The sequence below is a fragment of the Mercenaria mercenaria genome, chromosome 14 (genome assembly GCF_021730395.1).
Source record: "Mercenaria mercenaria strain notata chromosome 14, MADL_Memer_1, whole genome shotgun sequence".
Classification (NCBI taxonomy): domain Eukaryota; kingdom Metazoa; phylum Mollusca; class Bivalvia; order Venerida; family Veneridae; genus Mercenaria; species Mercenaria mercenaria.
Genome location: NC_069374.1, coordinates 21,474,637 through 21,498,042, shown reverse-complemented (window position 1 = coordinate 21,498,042; position 23,406 = coordinate 21,474,637). Strand labels below are relative to the sequence as shown.

The following is a 23,406-nucleotide window of genomic DNA, read 5'->3' as shown; positions in this document are numbered from 1 at the left end:
ACATTCTGGCCTGATGGCTATCAAAAGCCATCACGTTTCGCCCAGTTCTCATTCTCGTTTGTTTCTTAAACCTCTCAAGACACAAAAAAATCCACAGCAATAGGCAAGTATCAATATGACTCCAAAGAAAAGTGAAGCCATACAGAGACGGGGTGTAAAGTGTTAAAGCAGTAAAAGACCTATGTCTCACAGAAGCCGATACAGAATCTCCTAAGTCAGCCTCTGAACGTGATAGTCGAGAGGATGAGCGAAGTAATTTATTCCCTGCACCTTCTGACGACTCTGTCTCCAAGTCCGAGGATGAAGGAGGACAGAGTCAGAAACCAAAGAAGAAAAAACAAGGGCATAAACTTGGCTAAACCTTGTGCCCAAATCTTGAACCTGTATGGCAACGGCATGCATTTATACCCTAACTTGTGTAATTGTACTGCGGACGGGATCGACGTTGTAAGAACTGTGAATAAACGTACTAAAAACGTGTGGAGCGTACTGAGAACGTATTGTAAACTCTTAGAACTGTTTAGAAACGTATTGCAAACTTAGTATTATATTTTGATCGTATTCAGACGGAATAACGACGCACTAAGGATGTAATGCGGTCGAGTTAAGTCTTTCTGTGAACGGATTTGACGAGCTACAAACGGATCCGGTCGGTGTGCACACGTACTTAAATTGACGCCCGATTGCATTACGTCATACCACGTTTCTAGTATGATCGAAGTACGGCGGTTCAGTTCTTAGTACGTCCATTTCGTTTTAAGTACGTTGTCAGTCCGTCTAACTGTAGGACGGAATGATCGGCAGAAATTTTTGAGTAGGCTCAAAGTTCTGGAGCTCCATTCCCGTTCAACCCCGTCCGAGTAAGTCCATAAAGTTCTTAGACAGACTGTAGAACGTCGCTACTACGTCTGTTCCGTTGCCACACAGTTTGAGTCCGTTTGGCTACATTTTTTAGAACATACTGAAAACGAGCTTGGTGTGATGGGGGTATTATGGTTATACTACTGACAAGTTTTCATTAACAATCATGACTGCTAACCTGGTAGACTACTATTACTTTAAATGTGGCATATTTTTTTCAGTGTTATTTCCTATATCCAGAACATTGCAAATTAAACTGTGATTGGTCACTATGACAATTTTGAAGAAAAAAAAAGGACTAATTGTAGGATCTAGCTAAAATTGCTAGAAGCACAAAAATATAGGTTTTTAACCTTCAAAATCTGACAAAAGTTACTTTTCACAATGTCTTTATGATTTAATCTTAAGGTTTGATCTTTTTGTAAGCATTCCATCTGCAAACAAATGAGAGGTAATATTGACTTACTGTAGTAGTTTTGATTTCTGGAAAAACTCATTCTCATACTTTCTAATTGTGTCAATACTGTCATTGGAGTTACCTGAAATCATTGATCAATTTAGTCAGTAATAAGAGAATATTACATTTCTAAACATAACCTACTGCTGTAAAAGTGTAGGTGGCAGTCTTCTCATGAGCATGTGTCAATGACAATGACACAATTATAGGTCAATAGGTCATATGGCAACTTTTCACCTTTTGATAGTGGTGGAAGACTCAATGGTCCCCTTCGGGCATTACTTCAGGCATGTGCGGGCACCTGGGTAAAGCCACCCACTGACCTCCCTTACACCGGCTGTATAGATTCCTCACACAAAAGAAATCTACACTCCAAGCAAAATTTCGAACCCACAGCAGTGAGGTGTAAGTGATTCGAAGCCAGAGACTTTAACCACTTGACCACAGAGGCCTTCTTAACATTTATGAAGAAGTACATTAAAATGTAACCTAATATGAGAAATAAGTCAAAACTACTTAACCTTTTCCAGTCACAACTGCAAAGTAGCCCAAAGCCTTCATTGGAAACAGTTCACCATCTAGTATTGATTTTATCTGAAATATGTATTACATCTCAAGTTATGACAGACAGAACTTTTAAGAAGCATTAGAACAATTGTGTCATATTGCGTTGAATGCTGTTACAACTTTGCTTTATGTAATAAGGTCTATATTTGACTTTTATGAAGACAACAAAATGATGATTCAATTTGTAAAGTGGTCTTACAGTTCACCTCATGTCTGATCAAGTGCTTCTTAGGGGTGTTCATGGTCATAAGAAAAAACACATACTCTGTTAGGGTTATAAAGGTTACTCTCTGCTAGATCGACCTTGGTGAGAACAAATATTGTACGTTTTCCACTAGGATCTATCTGACTAACAACATCTGTTACATTACTTCTTTCTGCATCTAGTGACCCATCTACAATATAACGTTTTATCATTAGTTTCTTTTACAATGTACTACTGGATTTCTTACCAGCATATGTGTATCCATAGGGAAATTAGGAAATGCTTATAGAACTATTTTGGGGGTGAGATTCAAATTTTCAATGACTGACAGTTCGTAGAGCTCCAAAATTCTAACCCTTCTCAACACTTACATATTAACATTGTGCCATAATGTATGTAAGGTTTCACTGTAACTTCATTTAGAAGTACGTGCTTGTGAGACAAAAATGTAAACAGACTTGTTTGCTATGTGAAATGAGGTCATTCAAGAAAGTTTTATATTAATCAAAGAAAAAACTTCAAGTGCCACAAAGATAATCCAAATCAGTTTGTAAACAATCATTACAATGTTTGTTAACCTTTACCCCCACAAATTTCCAAAATGGACAGGCTTATCATTCAATCAGGGCAGTACCATGTACTATTCAAAGGGGTGTTCACTGAAAATTTACGAACTGAATAGCAAACAGTAAAGACCAAGATGAGCTCACCTTAGTCTGCACTGGTCACAAAGGCAGAATCAATTGCCACCAGCAGGCTAAATGACTGTAACTACATTATTCACAATGTGTTATCTTAACTTTTGTGTACATTAATACAATATGCTTAAAAGCTGGAAACTTTGTTCCTCACTCATTATAATTCCCCTTTGCATTTAGACTAACTCCCTACACAGTTTAGATCATATGGCAACATTTCAGCTTTTGAAGATGGAGGCAGACCTCTGGCACCCCTCAGAGAATGGTATTCCTATTTCTTGAACCTCATTAGAAAACATGTTTTCTTCACTCATCAGTTATAACTTATTCCCCTGGATAAATTACATTTTCACTATCAACGTATTTTACTTGGAAATGTCTCACCTTGTATACAAAGAATTATTGCATTTGGATTTTCCATATAACTTTTCACTAGTCTTTTGATTCCTTCCTTTGTATCAGGGGCCATAACTGTTGTTTCAGTCTGAAATAAGAATAGTTATTTCATGTCATACAAGAATATTTTACACAGTCCATCAAGAATTTAAGCTTGTAGCAATAACTTTACACACTCAAAGATAAAAGCATTAAATGTACACAAGACCCAAATTTCATATTTGAAAACATGAACAAATACTGCATATAGTTTTTTTGTTTTTGTCGGGTTTAACGTCGCACCGACACAATTATAGGTCATATGGTGGCTTTCCAGCTTTTCCCAGGTGCCCCTCCATGCATTATTTCATCACGAGCAGGCACCTGGGTAGAACCACCGACCTTCCGTAAGCCAGCTGGATGGCTTCCTAAAATGAAGAATTCAATGACCTGAATGCGGCTCAAACCCACATCGGTGAGGGGCAAGTGATTGCAAGTCAAACATAAACTTAAACATAAAATTAAGATGTTTATGTGTATAAACAGTGCTATGCACTAGGTTAATAATAGTACACACTGTATACATGTATAGCTGAACGCAGTATAAATGTGTACTACCAATAAAAATCTGGACGTTTTTTAAGCAATCGACGGTTACTGCATGACAATTTATTATGAATTCATTTATCTAGTAAAGTTTAATCTATTTGATGAAGATGGTAAATATATAAATATAAATATCTTAGTGAAAGATAACCACTTGATATTTTTAAACTTGTTGTAATTTGTAGTTGCATCATTTACTGAAACTGAACTCTCAGAGGATAATGTGAAACTTGAGTGACAGCAAACTTACTGAAATAATACCAGGTAAATCCACTAGTACCATTCTCTGTATACCTGGTCCCTTCACAGACATTGATATACACTGAAATATGACATAAAGACATGCACTTATAAACAGAAAACACATACATTGTTATACACCCTGACAGACGGCATATTTAAAATCTGACTAAGTATAACAACCTATTTGCAAGTACTTTCACTGTAAAGCATCTCTCAGATAATTTCACTGTAGTTAAAAAGCTAATTATGTTGAGCTGATCATATCATGAAGCAGTTCATATTTTTTTCATACAAAATGCAAGACAGTAAATACATGCATGATCAGCAATTGTTCATTTATTCAAGTCCTGTTGAGATATTTTAAACATCTAAATTTTGTTTCATTACTTAAGAACCATCATGACCTCAGTTTCAGTAAGTTCAAAACACAAACCTCTGTACTGACTGTCTGTCCACCCTTTACACTCTTTTTCATCCTATGCTCAACTTCCTTTCTCAATGCTTCTGTCTGCAATGTCATGGTTTTGAATATTTAACAAACAATAGAGGAATCATTAATATTGATTACAGACTAATTTTTCCTTATACTGTGGATGAACAAACGAACAAAAGTCCTAACAACCTGACAAAACTCCTGTTTATGTTATGTTTATTTAAAATATAAAGTCAATAAATTCATGCACCTATTATCTTCATGAATGAAAACACAAACATTTATAGCCACAATTTCAAATCACACCTCACAGCAGCAAGAGAACACATGATTCAAAGTAAGTGACTTTAACTACAAGACCCTGAAGATAGGGTACAAATATATTGACAGTGTCAATTAAAGTGACTTAATACGATTTCCAGTTCTCTTAGTTACTTAAAACTTCAATGAACGCTGTATTTACAGAAATGATCTTGACAAAAATAACTGTTTTGGGTGTGATTGAAACTTTTTTCCACTAGAACGAAAAAACTACAAGTAAAATGATACACATCAATTCCTGTCTTTCCAAGAAATTAAAATATTATAATCTAAAAACCCTTTTTACTATATACTGTGAGTGATCCAGGTTAAGCATTTAATGTATTTCTTACATCTTCTTCTTTAGTAAGGTCAAATTCTCTTGTACTGTCCTTGAACTGTGCCACATGATAAGGACCCTCACTGAGTGTGACCTTCACTGGTGACCTTGTCATCATTTCTCCAGAACCCCTACAATACATTCAAATATTATATTCCAACGAGACTGCAGTTTAGATTTAATCCATCCATGCAAACATATGATTATTCAAATCAACATCGACAAAACATTTGACAATCTATTTTATCAGATTACTGTAAGTTTCAGAATTACTCTGTGTTGTTGTGAAAAAACCAAAACATCAAAGGAGGAAGACTGTTTTTAATTCTAGAGCCAAGGTTATAAAACATTTTTTTTGGCATCAAATGTTGTTTGTTGTACAATGGGTCTAGGTTTATCAAAGATTTGGGTTTTATGTCAAAATGACAATTTAGATCATATATTGACTATCCCTTTATTAATAATAAAGGAAATACCAAAATGCTCCTTCAGGAGTAATTTCTTATGCAACATGCTGCCACCAGGACAGAATCACTGACTTTCCACAAACCAGCTGGATGGCTACCTCTACTGATGACCCAAGCAGGGGCTTGAATCAAGAGAGGTGAAGGGTATGTGATTATTAGTCCTTGGGCACAGAAGCCTTTTTCCTTGTATGAAAACTTGTATCATTTCCATTACAAATAGGATATATACCTTGGAAATATTCTAGCTCTAGCAATCATCTCTAACACGCTAGTTTTTCCTGCACTTTGATCTCCAACAACAACTACCTGTAAAACAGGAAATCAAACATGTATATATTGTCTGCTTTGTCAGCATGAAAACTGAGGTCCTAACTTACTTTTGTTAGACTGTCACATTACTACCCAAGAAGGCTCAAATCTACCGAGGTAAGTGAATTGCAGGGCCTTTAACTATGTGGCCAAGGAGGCCCTAGCTAGTCATATGCCAGTTTTCTAGCTTTATTGATGGAAGAAGGCCCTGGGTGCATCTACAGCTATTACTTTCAGGCAGTGCGAACAGTCAAGTAGAACTACTGACCTTACATATGCAAACAGGATGGCTTACCTACACAAAAGAATTTGGCTCAGGCAAGGTTTGAACCAATGAAGACGAAGGTCATCAAACATCTTAACTACTCCTGAAAGGATGTTTCACCAGTATGCTCTCTCACCACTAATTAACAGCAACCTTACACACATACTAAACTGCAACACAAAATTTATGTCCTTGTCAAATCTGAATGATTTGGATCAAGATTGTGACCCAAGAATTTGTAGTAAACATCACCCTACTGTGTTTGCCCATCATCCTTAGGTTCTAAACCATAAAGCAGGCAGTAGTTTCCTTTGCAGAAATTCAAAAATAAGTGGCAAGGTAAACCTTCAAACTTCTGGGTCTTATTAACTGCTTTGCATAACCAATTTATTTTTTCTATTGAAAACCTACGAAGATCCATAGCTGCTGAAACTGTTTTCGTAAGAAAGAGATATATACCCTTGGCAAGTGGTCCTGTGTATTGTAACTGGAGTCGAAGTCTGTGAGAACATCTAATATCTCAGAGTACATGTCAATCAAGGATTTCTGGAAAATAGTTACAATATTTATTAATAAAGAGTACTACAGAAATACAAATATCATCTGAACAGTACAATTAGTATATAATAAATAAATGTATATAGATGTTTTTACTATAACTCCTACTAGCATGTGAGACTGTTCAACAAAAAGTATCAAACAAAAGCTATTTATTATAATACACATGTCCTCAATGATGGCCTGCAGGAGGAATGTGGGTGTATAATAATGTATGTTGTGACTTTGACCTTGACCAAAATGACCTAAAAAAACAACAGGTTTTCTACTGACTAAAGACAACCATCCTATGAAGATTGACAGTCAAATTTTCCTTTACTTATGGAGCTGAAACTGTTTTCAGCCTAAGTCACTGTGACCACTGTTCAGTATGACCTTGACCTTTGACCTCACTTCATTTATAAGACCAAGCATTCTCTACTTATTTTTGATCAGAAACCAAAATTGTCTCTTGACTGACAATCAGCAAAAGCAAAACAATATACACTGTCTTCTTCAAAGGTGTGTGTGTGGGGTGGCATAACTAGTGAACTCTAAAACGGTGTTCTTATCTCCCTACCAAATTAATTGGATGGGAAAAACCAGCTATTACATATAAGCCTAGGTCATGATCAGCTGTATCCCCCCCCCCAAAACAACACACATTTACTGTAGTCCCCTCTATGATGAACAGGCTAACTTCATAATTTCCTTTTAAAAGGAGTATAAAAGTTCATCAAGAAATCAAAATGAAACACTTACATTCATTTTCCGTTTCCTCCCAGTTTTCTGTTCCATCAAGTTGAGCTGTTTTCTCAAGTCTCTGTTTTCCTTCTCTAATCTGTCAACCTCTTTCTGGTACTTTGTCTGGTAAAATATACAACACATATTTACTGCTCAAAAAATGCTGCATCATTTTTGCTTACCTAAAATAATTTTTGTCTCGATTAACATTCAAACAAGACCTGTTTGTAAAACACGATGCACCCTATGACAGGTTGTCCCATTTTCAGGCCCATGATCACCATGACCTTCATCTCTGACCTATTAACCCCTAGAACAATAGGGGTCATCAACTGCATAAGCCCAACCAAGCTAACAAGTTTGAAGATACTGGGTCAAATGGTTTTCAAGTTACGAAGCAGACTGCTTTTAAGGTTCAGGCCCCCAAAACAATAGGGGTCTCCTAATCATGCTAACAAGTTTGAAGGTTCTTAAGTGATTCTGAAATTACCGTGCAGAAATAGTTTTCCATGTTCAGGTTCCTGTGACACTGACCAGACCATTGTTCTACTGACCCTAAACACAATTGGTGTCATCTACTTCATAAGTACAATCATGCTATCAAGTTTGAAGGTTCTGGGTCAAGTGGTTCTCAAGTTATCAATGGGGAAACCATTTTTAAAGTCCAGGTCTGTTATTGAATAGAAACCGTTAATAAGGTTCAGGCCCCTGTGACCTTCACCTTTGACCTATTTGCCCCCAAAACAATAGTGGTAATATTTTCGATAAAAGCCCAATCATGCTACCAAGTTTGTAGGTGCTGGGTTAAGTGGTTGTCAAGTTATTGGGAGGAAACCGTTTTCAAGGTTCAGACCCCTGTGACCTTCACCTTTGACCTACTGACCCCCGAGAACAATAGCTATCATCTACTTCATAAGCCCAATCGCCTTACAAAGTAAGAAGGTCCTGAGTCAAGTGTTTCCCAAGTTAGTGTATGGAAACCATTCACTCTACTGACATGGACAGACTGACATACTGATTTTTGACTGTTCCTTCTGCCTCCTTTAACAGTTCAGACACCTTATTTTGCGGAAAACTCAACTTGACCATCTTAGCGACGAAACAAGTGCTAGGACTTGTCTTGCAATGAAAGTTCTATTGATCTGTCCTACTGTTGGTTTTATACCAAATTTAAGGAATGCACTAAACCTTTATCACAAGACAGACTTTTTTCATTTAATCTCTACCTTTGTAAGATACAACCAACACTCACCTGCATTTTTAAGATTTCTTCATTCATACTATCTTGTCTAGCCCTGTCATCTGACTGAAAGTACAGTATTAATCAACAATAAACTGCAAACATTCATTTTTTTTGCAAATGGAAGTTGGAAACTTTTATATTAGACAGGTGGCTGTTTCAAACTTGTATGGGTAACTGTACACAAACTGCTTCAGTCTTCATTTCCAAAATTGTTTATGGTAAGGGATCCAAATTTAAAAGATCATAGTCATTCACACAAATTAGCCATACATGTTCAAATGCACTTGTGAAACCAAAAATCAAGTTTTAGACCTGTAGATAAATGTGTACCTTGACTGAATTTATCAAACAATTTTAGCAGATGCTTCTCTGATGTTTCTATAGATTTTATTACATATGAATATGTAAGTATTAAAGTCGCAATCTCTGTATTGTCATTAAGAAAATATTTTGTCATATATATCCAAGAACTATGTATAGTGTTTAAAAAATATTACAAGGACAATTTATTTTTTAGAAACTGTCAACTTTATAACCATGTACAAATTTTACTATTAATGAATTAATGTACAATAAATGTAGAAACAAAATAACAATTTTGTCATAACCTTGGTAAAACAGAACATACCATTGTTGACCCTTTCGTTCCATCATCCCTGGAAAATGGACTGATGCCTATTTTGGGTAAAACAGATTTAGTTGTTTCCGAGTCTGAAATATATATCTTGCAAAATTACAAGTTAAAAAACAAACTTCAAAACAAAGCAATGGTAATATATACTAAATTTTATGTACACTATTTTAAGTACATAGCACGGAACCACTGAGTAAAATGTAGCTTCTTCTTATGACAAAAACCTACCAGTATGTCTAATTTAAAACGGATTTATTATAGACCATTCACACTTTGTGACTATGGTATTGTACTGCACAGGTAGTGGCCTCTGCTGAACGAGTTGGTATACATCTGACCAGCTAGACTAAATGGCTAGGTTGGACTTATTTCAACCATACAATTTAAGATGTCAAGATCCCTGATCTACATAAATCAGAATCTGAAAACATTTAGCATGACTATTGTTCCGCCGGCACTCCTGCCTAGGACCGGGAACAGTTGTTGAGTTGGGTTCGGACAAAGAATGATGACATTGTACCTATATCTCTAGCAACGAGGCAAAATCAGTGTTCAGTCACACATCTTTTATTCAGATATAAAGTTCTAGCAGTTCCAGTATAAAATATTAAGTAGTTTACAAAGTATTCATAAATTCCACATATCTCCAGAAGTTACTGTTCTATGACTCTTATACAGTATGCTTATGTCAGGATAAATTGATATTTGTGGAGCCGATTTTTATGCATTTAACATAGGGGTTACTGTCTTCAGGGTGGAGGAAAGATTGACAAATGAGGAGCCGAAAAACAGGCCTTTTATAGTTTTAGCCAAAAATACTTCTTTGTTTTAGCACAGCTCCGCATACGACAACGGTACGTGACGTCTGGGAGATAGCTACTATCCAATCGAAAACGATGTCACATAAACGTATGGTGACACCGTAGCAACCGGAAGTAAACAAATGTCTCGGAGTGAAAGACCGATATAGCGATGTATTTCTCGCATATCATTCTAAATAACAGTATTCCAAGCGAATCACCGATATAGATTGATCAAGAACAGGTAGGGCTATCAATTAATAACGTGTTTTAGGTCTGACATAAAATACGTGCGTCGAAATCGTTGATGTAACTTTTGGTTCTATGCGATCAAAAATATACATGTACAAGTCTCGTGTTACTAATCGTGTTTACATCAGTTGGACGGCCTAACACTATTTCTTCATATTCTTACTTGAATAAATAATACAAATTGTCAAGAAAAGGTAAACTTAAAGAATATGTCTTGTTACAATAGAATACCTGTTCCTCTACAATACATATGCCTCTAAACTCCATGAACACCAGTATGAACATAGTTTAAACAATGAAGCTGGTTTGACATGATGTACCCACAATGAACAAAATGCATGTTTTGGTCCCGAGTATCATATATATATACACACCAAAGCTTAATGCAACCTGCTTACAGACTGACATCAAAATAATGAAATGACTTTTCAAAAAGTACAAATTATTAATGACTGTAAAAGTAAAGCTAAATTCCCAGACATTTTCTCTACATTTTACAGTTTCATAAGCAGGTTCTAAAATATTTATTGCCTTAAATCCTCTACATCAATTGTGACGATTTGATAAAAGATATTGTGTCTGATATCATTAGTCCTCCACCTCTGATTCATGTTGGAAAGTTGGAATTCACTTGCTGAAAACAGGTTTAAAAGGTACAAAATCCATAACTAAAATACCGTTGAAAAATGGCGTTAAACCCCAAAACAAACAAAAAATCTACATCAATCTGCTTTTCAATTTTCTTTTAACATCATTACTGTCATTGGTGTGTTTTCTAAACTTCAAGAACTTTGATAAAACTTTGGAAGTTGGTCCCTTTAAATCATTTTCTGGTTACATTAAATTATACTCTGCCATTTATCTAGTCATAATTTAAGGAACTTACAGATAAGACATACATATGTGTCATACAACACATTAAATATTCATACATTCATCCATATGCTGGACCGATATTTTATTTTTCATTCTAGGTGATGGGGATAAATTACTTTAAGCAGTTGCTTCCTGGGCAACAAACAAGCAGAACAACCTTAAGTCCAAGATCGACCACAAATATTTAACTTTGCATATAAACTGTCCATTAGCTAGCTTTCCAAACAGATTTGAGGAAAACATTTTTATATTAGCAAACTGTGTAAGATAAAACAACTCATCTCTGAAGTCAATCATTCAAGCAGATTGGGGGATAATGATATCTAGCACACTGGGTTAGAGGAGAAGTTATTAAGTACAAACCTGGTAAATGATTGCCTAATACATCCAAAACTGACTCTCTACCTGGGAATACAAGCATATCAACATGTTACAAGGACAGAAAAAAAAGAGAACAGAAAAAGACTAGAGCTATCACTGAAGGTGATGAATGTACCCCCTGCAGGCACTGACACAGTACATTGCAATTTGATACACACAATATAAAGTAACAAAAAATAACAAAATCAATAACGGAAGATTTTTTTCTGAAAGAACATAACATCCACTGTGCACAACTTGGGTTGGTACTGATCACTTTTGTGAAGTTTCATTAAATTGTGTGCAAGGGTTCAGGAGATCAGGTGCACACAAGATGGCATATGCAGTCTCTAAGTATATTGAATAGTAACAAAAAAACAAAGTCCCATAACTCTGCAGAATATTTTTCTAAAAGAACCTATCATACACCATGCACAACTAGGGTCACTATTGATCACTTGTGTGAAGTTTCATTAAACTGTGTCTATGGGTTCAAGAGATCAGGTGCGCACAAGATGGAATATGCAGACTCTATGTATATAGTATAGTAACAAAAAACAAAGTCCCATAACTCTGCAGAATATTTTTCTGAAAGAACCTAATGTGCATCATGCACAACTACTGTTGTTACTGATCACTTGTGTAAAGTTTAATTCAATTGTGTCAAGGAGATGAGGAGATTTGGTGCACACAAGATTGTGTCTACTGAGATGGACAACCTGAAACCAGTATACCCCCACCTTACCACTTTGTTGTGTGGGGGATACAATGTTATGCTGTGCTGTGATTCAAATGACTGTTAACTTCATATCCATTCAATTAATTATCAATAACTTATCAGAGCTGTTAAAACTGTCAAGATTTCTCAATAATCTTTTTGTGTGTGCTTTGACATTTGTTACAATTTATTGTGTTGCTGAAGCAAATAACTTGCTTAAACCTATTTACACAATGTCAAAATGACATATTTAAAAATATTGTAAACTGTCTTTATCAAGTAACATAATATTGAATCAGATGTGTTCTAAAACCTGTTTGGTCCTTACACATTAACCATGACACTCGAGACCATAACTTAGTAATGGCATGACCATGATTTGTTTCTCTTTTACTAGAAAAATGGTTATAGAAAAGAATGACAGAAATGTGATGATACAAAAAGGTGGCAGAAAGATTCATTAGGACTTAACTGAGTCTGAATCTTAAACTAAAACGCTAAACACTAAATCTGTCAATTTTTTTTGTTTCTAAGGAATCAACGTTTTTTATGAGAAATTCTTGCCCTAAGGAACTATATTTACCCAATGGTTTGTTTAGATATGTTCTTTATAAAAAAAAGCAATATCTACAAGAAAGCTGTCTAAGATTTTGACTCAAAACTTTTGATGTCTATGGGCCCTATTCTAAGCCTGTCTGAAGCAATTTACAATCAACTGTTGCTACAAAAATAAGTTAGTGCAAAAAAAAGGTGTATAAAACAAGATACCATCCGAGAAAATAGAGCCTAATTCTTTGTTGGATCCGTGTGACAGCCAGTCTGACATATCCTTCATCTTTGGAAACTTTTCTCCCAACCAGCCCTGTAAACAGAATAAATATCACATTCCATTACGTCATGTAATGAATATAATATAAGGCTAACTTTGTCTTGCATTAAAAATGAAGTCCAACAAGGTTCATTGGTAGCTTTGTACTGATTAACTAGCAATCAATTTTCGTGACATTGTCACAGTATAAATGAAAGTAACATCATAACAATGGCTTAAGATAAAAGTATGTGAAAAACTCTAATCAGTTACATAAAGGAATATAACATTTATATTTTTTAAAAGAAAACATCAATTCATCGAAAGCTGTTCATAAGACAGTGCACTCGACTATTCTAATTTCTAAGTTAAACATGGGCTATAACTTTCAATAAAGGGCCATTATCAAAACTTATTTCAACCAAGAGTTCTCTAACATAGTTATGCAGATACATTTGATGTGTAAGTCTGACAGTTTTGGATCCAGACCAGCCTGCACATCCGCGCAGTCTGGTCTGGATCCATGCTGTTCGCTTTCAAAGCTTTGTAATTAAAGAAACCATTAGCGAACAGCATGGATCTTGACCAGACTGCGTGGATGGGCAGGCTGGTCTGGATCCATGCTGGTTGCAAATGCACAATGTTGGTTTTCTCATGGTATGGCTCATATAGCCATGCACCCAAAACTGAAACAGGAGCGTGACATCAACTACTGGTGAGCAGAGTAGCTCTCAATATTCTTCAAACAGTCTAGCTAAAAACTAGCATGTGAGCTGATTTTTATTCTGATTCTGTTCTGTAATTCATGATAAAGAACTTTTGGAAAACAATAGAATCAACAAAGTGAAGTACACACTATAATATTATGTAAACCTATTTTCTCTAGAAGGCTTTTAACAGTTTCTAACAGTTTGACGTGTGGTAATGTTTGCAACATTTAGCAAAACCGAAGTTCAAGATTTTCTATGTTTTGCACATGCAAAAACCAGTAAACTTACAGTAATTACCGTTTTTTTTACTTACAAATGCAGTAATGCATACCTTTTCAGGTAGATGTATTCTGTTGACTAGTTCTCTTGCTTGTCTAAATGGTACTGCCATTTTATCCAAGGTCTCTGGTTCTGGAATGTAATGTTTCAACCACTTCATGTCTGGTATGTGCTGTTTCCATGACTCATACGTCTAAAAATTGAACAAATGCATATTTTTCATTACACTGTAGAACTTTTGAAAGACTGCAAAATGACATTGATTTTTTTTTGATGAAAAAGTTATTACAGTAACATGTAATAAGGAAACTTCTTAAATTACAATTTTACTACAATCATGTAATACATGTATATTCTGCCAGATTTATTCAGTAATGTGAAATCATTTAATTCCGTGAGCATGACATTAATTTTCATAGTTTGAGCCAAATATGTGGGGGACATTAATTCCTGGATTTCAACTTCTGAACATTAAGTAAGTGGGAATTTTACTTGTTGATTGGGATTTACCGTAGATACCCGTGTATAATGCGCACCCGTGTATAATGCGCACCCCCGATCTTAGTGCAAAATCCTGGGGAAAAAAAAAAAAAAAAAAAAAAAAAAAAAAAAAAAAAAAAAAAAAAAAAAAAAATTTGGTCAATTTTGAGGTGGATGGAAAACGAAAGTAGAGTTTACATCGACACCGGTAATAAATTTTATCTCCACGGCGGAGAGCAGCATCGGTCTCACGGTACTATCGATTTTTGTTTTCTCGAAAATAAAACCAGTAAATTATTGTTATATTTGTTGTTTTACCTTTTTTAATTCACTATTTTGAATAAATAAATAGCAGCTGATTCAATATTTCGGAATGGTATCTTTCAAAATGACATGAGCTTCTCAATTTAAACTGATAACAAAAGGTGTGATAGTCTTTTTGTCACGATCATAAAGCCAGTAATTACCGGCAATCAACGTGTCACCTCGTGTCAATTATGTTATTCACAGTTTGATCTCGGTTAAAGATAATTCTCGATCTTTAATTAGTAACATAATTTTTGTGATTTATAAACATTTCTTTCGTCAAAATACTTTTAAATTTATATGAAATTAATTTTGTTTGAAAGAAAAATAAACAATTCGATCTTTTACGGAACGTAACGGCAATCTTAGATTTTAGCGGAGACAGTAAGCGCGGGGAGTAGTTTCCCTTTACCAAAATGGCGAACATCGGTAACAAACTTGTTTTGAAGTTGGAAAATTGTCTATACCTGTGTATTATGCGCACCCACGATTCGGGGGTGGTCCCGGGGGTCAAAAAACTGCGCATTATACATGGGTATCTACGGTAATTGCCGAGTCAATCAACAAAAATGAGCCGCACCATGAGAAAACCAACATAGTGCATTCGCGACCAGCATGGATCCAGACCAGCCTGCGCATCCGCGCAGTCTTGTCAGGATCCATGCTATTTGCTAACGGTTTCTCCAATTGCAATAGGCTTTGAAAGCGAACAGCATGGATCCTGACCAGACTGCAAGGATGCGCAGGCTGGTCTGGATCCATGCTGGTCGCAAATGCACTAAATTGGTTTTCTCATGGTGCAGCTCAAAAAGTCTCTCATGAATATCAATCATTTTACAGTATTTGCTTTCAAGCTGGGTAAAGCAACCTTCTCGGAGTAGGATACCTAGGTGTTTTCCTCATAAGAAAGAAGTCAATCCTTTGAATGTTTGGGCTGTAAGTTGGTCAGAAGCAAGCCCTTTGAACTTCCAAGTTCAGCAACCTCATTGACTTAGTGAGAGACTGCTTTTTAATCAAGCAGAAAACTTTTAATAAGATTTAAAATATTTGGCTGATCAGCTTGTACACTCTTAAGCTACAGCCAAATCATATACTTAAAGCCAAGGTATACCTATGAGTGAACAAGTATCATAAACTAACCTGATTTGCTGCTACTCCACCACCTATTGCACCAGTAAAGATTAAATATCTGACTCGTAGGAACCTCCCGACGGTGCCCAGCGCACGGGAAAGACCACCCATATGTCGCACTTGCTGAGTACAAACGACCAGCTGAGGACCTAGAATTATCCGAAGTAGAGGCTTTTCTATCCTCTGTGTTCTGATATGCATGTTCTTCAAACATCCTTGAGCTCTCACTGTCCTTTGAAGAATTAAAAGGTTTGTCTTGCTGGCATGGGCATTTAATGAACCAGTTAAAGTTCTTCTGGACACTGCAAGTTGTCTGGTATTTTCTGCTTTCCTAGTGCCATCAGCCACTCTTCTCACACAAAGCTGGCAGTAAGGCCTGAAAAAATAACTTGCTTGGTTAAACATCATCTCAGTAGCACTGGAGACATGTAGCAATAGGTGTTAGTAGTGCTTAATATATAACACTCTTGAACTTCTACCAGTATTTAGTTCTCTAAAGCCTGTCAAAGTCTATCATGGTTCATACAGGACTTGGCAAAAAAAATTCAAGGACTTTTCAAGGACTTTTTATCGATTTTCAAGGACTATTTTAATCGCTTTAAATCTTAAATTACAAAACCATTTAGGCTCTTCATAAAGCATTAAGATAGAAGAAAAGTTACAGAACAGTTCTATTTTCCATAAGCTACAATAGCATATCTTAACCTTTATGAGATCTTCAATGGGATTACCTTTTATGAGCTATATTTGCCTGTATACATACTTAGTACATGTTTCTTACAAGTCTTTCAAGCTCTCAAGACTAGTTTTCAATTTGTCCTCAAGGGACTTCACTTCTTGTTTTCGCGTGTGATTTCAACGCACTTTCTCCCATAGTTCCGACATCAATGAGTTTATCACATACACTTATGCTTGTCTGACTTAAACTCCTTTAACCACGATGAATAATCATCCTGTGTAAGCCATTTATTGGCGAAACTACATTTATTTTTTGGGCCACTCATTGTTGTTGTTGATAAGGCATGAAGGGGGCAATTAGCCGGATATGCCTCCGTGGTCCACTTGAATGTAGTCCATATATAATCAATATATAGTGCAATTTTCCCGCCTAGTAAAGGCCATTTTCATGCCAGATATAAGCTTTATTGATGCTTGATTGTAAAAGTGAATGCCCGCAGATGATTTTAAGCTATGTTATATGCTTCAAAATTTGATTTGAAGCTGCCTTGTAAAATGAAAGTGAAAGTAGGTATTTCCTGATGTCTACATACGCAATATTAGTGTTTTCATCACGTCTCAGTCACGTGACCATGGTTTCACTGCATTATGGTCAACCCCATATTTTCTGGGTATATTTTGATTGCCTAAAGACAGACCTTCAAGACAAGGGTAGTCTCACAGGAAGTGAAAGGCTAGAAATCTTGATACAAATTTGTTATAAGTTGTTAATTTTATACAGAAAATAGTAGCGGAGGCATTTAATACCATCATACCTAAAATGAAAAATTCGCACTTCGTGAAAACTGCTTCAACCGATGTAAAACTGGTACTTTCTGATCAGAATTGAGCAATAAGCACCATTTTAAGACAAACGTGGCATATCAATTGCATATTTTGGGCAAATTTGCGATTTTTTTGGAAAGTAGGCAAAATTCTGATTTTTAAGGTGATTCCCCATATCTCAGTTTTGCATCAGCGACACCATTTTAGGTAAGAATGACAGAAATCGATTATTTTTCGTGTACTTCTAGCTGTTTCTTGCAAACGAATTCTAGAAATAAGAAAAGTAAGGCCGTATGATACTATATTTAATGAAAAATTGGCGTTATCTATGCCCCTGACACATTTTTTGCAGGTGTTGACTGTCTGTCTGAATGGGGCATAATTCCGACAGTAGCCATTCTTTCAGACTGAAAGTTGGCAAAATTGTTGACAATTGACTTACGTACAATAATTGACTGCAACAGAACGATTTTGAAAACTTTGGTATTTCTTATAGGCATGAAGGGGGCAATTAGCCGGATATGCCTCCGTGGTCCACTCGAACGTAGTCCATATCAATATATAGTGCAATCTTCCCGCCTAGTAAAGGCCATTTTCATGCCAGATATAAGCTTTATTGATGCTTGATTGTAAAAGTGAATGCCCGCAGATGATTTTAAGCTACGTTATATGCTTCAAAAGTTGATTTGAAGCTGCCTTGTAAAATGAAAGTGAAAGTAGGTATTTCCTGATGTCTACATACGCAATATTAGCGTTTTCATCACATGTCTCAGTCACGTGACCATGGTTTCACTGCATTATGGTCAACCCCATATTTTCTGGGCATATTTTGATTGCCTAAAGACAGACCTTCAAGACAAGGGTAGTCTCAAAGGAAGTGAAAGGCTAGAAATCTTGATACAAATTTGTTATAAGTTCTTAATTTTATATAGAAAATAGTAGCGGAGGCATTTAATACCATCATACCATAAGTCACGCTACAGGTCAGAGACCACCAATTCAAAAAAGTACAGGGAACTTACTGGGAATGAGGTAAGTGTATACCTGGGAATAAGGTAACGTCTGTGCGTTCTGATTGGTCAGTCATGTAAACAAACCCAGGAAGTGATTATTTTTTCAAAATTGATATTTTTTCACTGCATTTACAGTATTTTATTATACATTTTGACAAAATTTGCTACATTTTATGTGTATTGAAAAAAAGTTTTATCAAACGAATTTCTCCCGCCATGTCAATGATGTAAACAGGGGGTCATCTCATTCACACGAAAATTACTTAAATAAAGTATCACTATTCATATGTTTTTCGTCCGATATTTTGGTAGAACTAGGATAGTTCTTGAAAAACTTGTAATTAGATATACATGTTTTGATGTATGGAAGGCCGTACATGCCATAATGTTACAATGTAAGTCTATGGGAAAACAATTGGTGGTCTCTAACCTATAATAGAGCTAAAACATGACTTTCGTCGGAAGCCATCACAGGTAATGTAAATGGCCACAAATCTGTTGTAAATGATGTAGAAGACGTTTTCGTGCAAAAAATAAGCGTGAAATTTGATTTTTGTTAAATTTTGGCCTCTTTGTTTTAACAGGTGTGCCCATTTTTATCTGAGCTTTTGGGCGAAAAAGGATCATTTTTATCTCTGTAATGTTAGAGAATGATCAAAATTATTAGACCTTATTTCTATTTTTACGGAATGAATCGTATTTCAGCTTCCAAGTGAAATCAAATGCAAATAAGTGAAATTTTCACAAAAAATTGCAAACTGACGACGACAGGGACCAGGTCTGGGCATATAAATCAACAGGGGGTGACCTCAGTAAACTGTCCATATCTTTCTTAAAACTGAACATTTCTTGATGAAACTTTGTAAGACATCTGGTATTGGATCATGTTCCACAATATCACTGTAAAATTGGAAAATGTGATACGAAACATTCATCTATAGGTCAGAGACCACCAATTCAAAAAAGTACAGGGAACTTACTGGGAATGAGGTAAGTGTATACCTGGGAATAAGGTAACGTCTGTGCGTTCTGATTGGTCAGTCATGTAAACAAACCCAGGAAGTGATTATTTTTTCAAAATTGATATTTTTTCACTGCATTTACAGTATTTTATTATACATTTTGACAAAATTTGCTACATTTTATGTGTATTGAAAAAAAGTTTTATCAAACGAATTTCTCCCACCATGTCAATGATGTAAACAGGGTGTCATCTCATTCACACGAAAATTACTTAAATAAAGTATCACTATTCATATGTTTTTCGTCCGATATTTTGGTAGAACTAGGATAGTTCTTGAAAAACTTGTAATTAGATATACATGTTTCGATGTATGGAAGGCCGTACACGCCATAATGTTACAATGTAAGTCTATGGGAAAACAATTGGTGGTCTCTAACCTATAATGACCTTGCGCATAATATTTTAACGTTGTGAAAATCGTTATTCCGTATCTAACTTCCGTACCGAAACTGTGTTCAACTAGCGTTCCCTCCGTGGGTGTGCATGTATTTTTATTTTACACAGTTTTTTCGCTCGTTTTGACTTATTTATTATTTATTTTTTGTATTTTTCCCCTACAATACGATTGCACCCCCGTTTTTAGCAAAATTTAAGGACTTTTCTACCTTCTTTTTCAAAATTCAAGTACTTTTTCAGGGGATTTTTTGGAAGAAAAAAATCAAGGACTTTTCAAGCACTTAGGGTCAAATTCAAGGACTTTTAAGGACCTGTGCGAACCATGTCTATACAAACCAAACACATTAACCCTTAGCCTGCTAAATTTCTAAAATGGAGTGGTCCATCATTCAATTTGGGTAGTACCATTCATTTTTGAAGGGGTGTTCACTAAAAATTTACTGACTGAATAGCGAACAGTGCAGGCCATGGTCAGCCCGCATGGATGGCAGAATAACTTGCCGCCAGCAGGATAAAGGTTAAATATATGATCATGTCAGGTAATGGAATAGATCTAAGAGTACATCTAGTTAAACTACAGCTATCACAGAAGCGATTAATACCCCCCGTAAAACTGCTCAGATTGTCACAGTAAACATCTTGTGTCTATGTTATTAAGTTTCTGACGTCAAGAATTTGTGCTGGTGTTATGACCTTGACCTTAAAAGAGGCAGATCTTATATTTTGAATCATACGACTGCCTGGATAGCCTAGTGGTAAAGCATCCGCTTCGAGTGCAGGAGGTCATGGGTTCGATCCCCGGCCGTGTCATACCAAAGACATAAAAAATGGTACTAGTAGCTGCCTCGCTTGGCACTCAGCATTAAGAGGATAGTGCTAGGACTGGTCAGCCCGGTGTCAGTATATAGAAACAGGCAAAATCAACACCAGTCCTGTATACGTTTTTGTATTTCATTTTCGCTATTTTAAGTGAAAAAAAGTAAGTTTACAAAATCATTTATGCATGTCTTGAACATATATTTGATGCTTCTTAAATACTTCCATAATCCTAGCCTATCCTCGTAGGTTTTGTCTAGGAATATGGAACTTCTGTAATCCTAGAATCGAAGGCTCGTGGCCACTGCCAACATGAAACGCTTTCCAATTACAACTTAGCGTTTGCTGTCACCTCCGCTTGTTGCTATGCAACGTGATACGCTGAAGTGCCCTAATATCCGAACTGATCAATAAAAATAAATGAGTAGAGCAGTAGGAAAATGTGGATCAAAACAAATAAGTATAAAATACACAGAATGGCAACTGGCTGTAATCTCGCGTGATCTTGTGTCAGAGCATGGATTGGCATTATCTTAATAGTAAAAACCAACATTGGCCAGCATGGAGTTACAATTTGTACCTTTAAAACTACATTTAAAATATATGTCAGCTTCTAAAACAACATTAGTTTAATGTGAAATAGTCTTAAGACACAAAGTACACGTTTCTTACCATCAAAAGAAGCGTGGTCTTACGGTGATAATTAATTTACCGATTAATAATTGCATGCTTTTGCATACAAAATGACGTGTGGAGAACGCGTCAGTTGTCACGTTTTGGCATTATCTGCTTATTTGTACCACGGTACAAATATATTTTTGTTAAATTTCACCCCTTGAAGTGTTGTTGTTTATTTCCATTAAAAACCTAGACTGTAACGAACACAAGAATCAGTATCAGTGAGATGCTTGTTACTAAATAAACATTACTCACCAGAAAGGTCAAATATTCCAGTACCCCTTTCGATATGCTAGCTTAATGTGTTTACAGACTTGATCATAATTTGGCATCAGTAACAATTGTTTAGCTTTATTCTGTGAGTGCAAATACCGTTCATGCCAGGTCCCTGCTTAATATGTTTACATAATCTAGCGATTGTTGAGTTAATGGCTCGGACAGTTGAAGCATCTCACTGACCTAATTCGTCGCCTTATATACTCCTATTTGTACCGCTTCATAAAAAAGGATAAAAAACGTTCTTTTTCTTTCAAATTTTGTCATTTTCAGAATCATACCTACCCCCAAAAGTATTCCGAGCCCCATTTTCTATTATTTAGCCTCCAAAGAAAACCCTTTTCTGGGGAAATCTTCCCCTTGCAAGGCATTACTAAGTTTGTAAGAATTCTCTCTCCTTATATATACTCTGGTTATTTGTACCGGTACAGTAAAGTCCTATCTTGAAAAAGTATTCTTATTTACCGAGTTTTACCGTGCAGACTTTGACGAATAATATCTAACTCTACCGTCTAGATACCCGTATCGTTTGTTTGAAGCGTTAAATGCATACAAAGTATAATTTCGTGATGGAAATAAACGAAACAATGGTGCAAAATGTTTGTATACAGATTCATCACAGCCTAATGACCTGATAAGCATAATGGGATGTTAAGAGTTTTATAGCTTTAAAACTTTTGCCTAAAACTTTATCAGTCTTGCGTAAATTTTTTTACTGCATATCTGGAAAGATAATTAAAAGTTCAAGGATTCAGGAAATAATTGCATTAGTCTCAGTCAAAATGAGGAATTGGCACAGGAGGGCTTTGTAATATTTTATGATAACTGAAACAAGTTATAAAAGTATAAGCAGTAACTCAAATGGGTAACAAACTGTGATAACTTGAAACAGTTACACACCTGACCGTTCTAAGTGCGAAATTAATATCTTGTCATGAGTCACATGATCATTTCGTTACAGGTCATTCTATTTTTAACCATGCGTCTGTTAAACATTGACGGAATAAAACTGAAAATGTTGACCAAGCGTCTGGTTACATTAATGGAATAAATTGTTACAGCGAACTTGCCCTTTCCGAAACAGTATTTTTTTTTTATCGTTTTACTTCGTCAAGTTTATATTTTAAATATATATGATATTCTTTATTTGTAATAAGCCATTTATGGCCCATGAACAAAGCATCAATATAAAGAACATAGGTAATACAGCGAGTCACATTATACAATATATAAAATACAACACATTATGCAATACATAAAATACAACACATTATACAATATATAAAATACAACACATTATACAATATATAAAATACAACACAAATCTAGCATTTGTGGGAGAGACAAATTTACATATGAATCAGCATATTTGTGATTAGACGTCTCATGTTATTCGTTAATTTTATAACATTAAAACCTGGCAATTCATACAATTAATCTTCTCCGATATTATTTAAATTAAATATTAGAGAACACCTTTCTTCTTTCAAACGCCTTAAAAACGTATGTTGATAGTTTTCTTACTTCATGTTCATTTGTAGAATTCATCAACTCAGTAAATTTAACATAATTTGGCAAATGCCAGAAATATTTCTTAATGTATAATGTTTCCTTAAATCTGAATAAAGTGAGCATTCTATGATAAAATGATATTCGTCTTCTAAAGACTTACATATTGTACATTTTCTATCATCAA

The 23,406-nt window shown here is 35.5% G+C and overlaps 1 protein-coding gene across 2 annotated transcripts in view; it reads right to left on the bottom strand.

The window, feature by feature from the left end:
• LOC123526534 (dynamin-like 120 kDa protein, mitochondrial) overlaps positions 1-23,406 on the bottom strand; it is a 56,655-nt gene that overhangs the window by 25,161 nt on the left and 8,088 nt on the right. The window contains exons 2-17 of one of the 2 annotated variants that reach the window (XM_053523025.1): positions 16,014-16,380; positions 14,140-14,280; positions 13,059-13,152; positions 11,576-11,617; positions 9,279-9,361; positions 8,660-8,713; positions 7,426-7,530; positions 6,586-6,672; positions 5,782-5,858; positions 5,099-5,216; positions 4,446-4,520; positions 4,020-4,091; positions 3,173-3,272; positions 2,150-2,280; positions 1,840-1,912; positions 1,328-1,400 (exon numbers count right to left, since the gene is read on the bottom strand). In XM_053523025.1, the coding sequence (XP_053379000.1) occupies positions 1,328-1,400; positions 1,840-1,912; positions 2,150-2,280; positions 3,173-3,272; positions 4,020-4,091; positions 4,446-4,520; positions 5,099-5,216; positions 5,782-5,858; positions 6,586-6,672; positions 7,426-7,530; positions 8,660-8,713; positions 9,279-9,361; positions 11,576-11,617; positions 13,059-13,152; positions 14,140-14,280; positions 16,014-16,380 (1,692 nt within the window). The remainder of the gene's footprint in view (positions 1-1,327; positions 1,401-1,839; positions 1,913-2,149; positions 2,281-3,172; positions 3,273-4,019; positions 4,092-4,445; positions 4,521-5,098; positions 5,217-5,781; positions 5,859-6,585; positions 6,673-7,425; positions 7,531-8,659; positions 8,714-9,278; positions 9,362-11,575; positions 11,618-13,058; positions 13,153-14,139; positions 14,281-16,013; positions 16,381-23,406) is intronic. The other variant, XM_053523026.1, reaches the window with a different exon arrangement.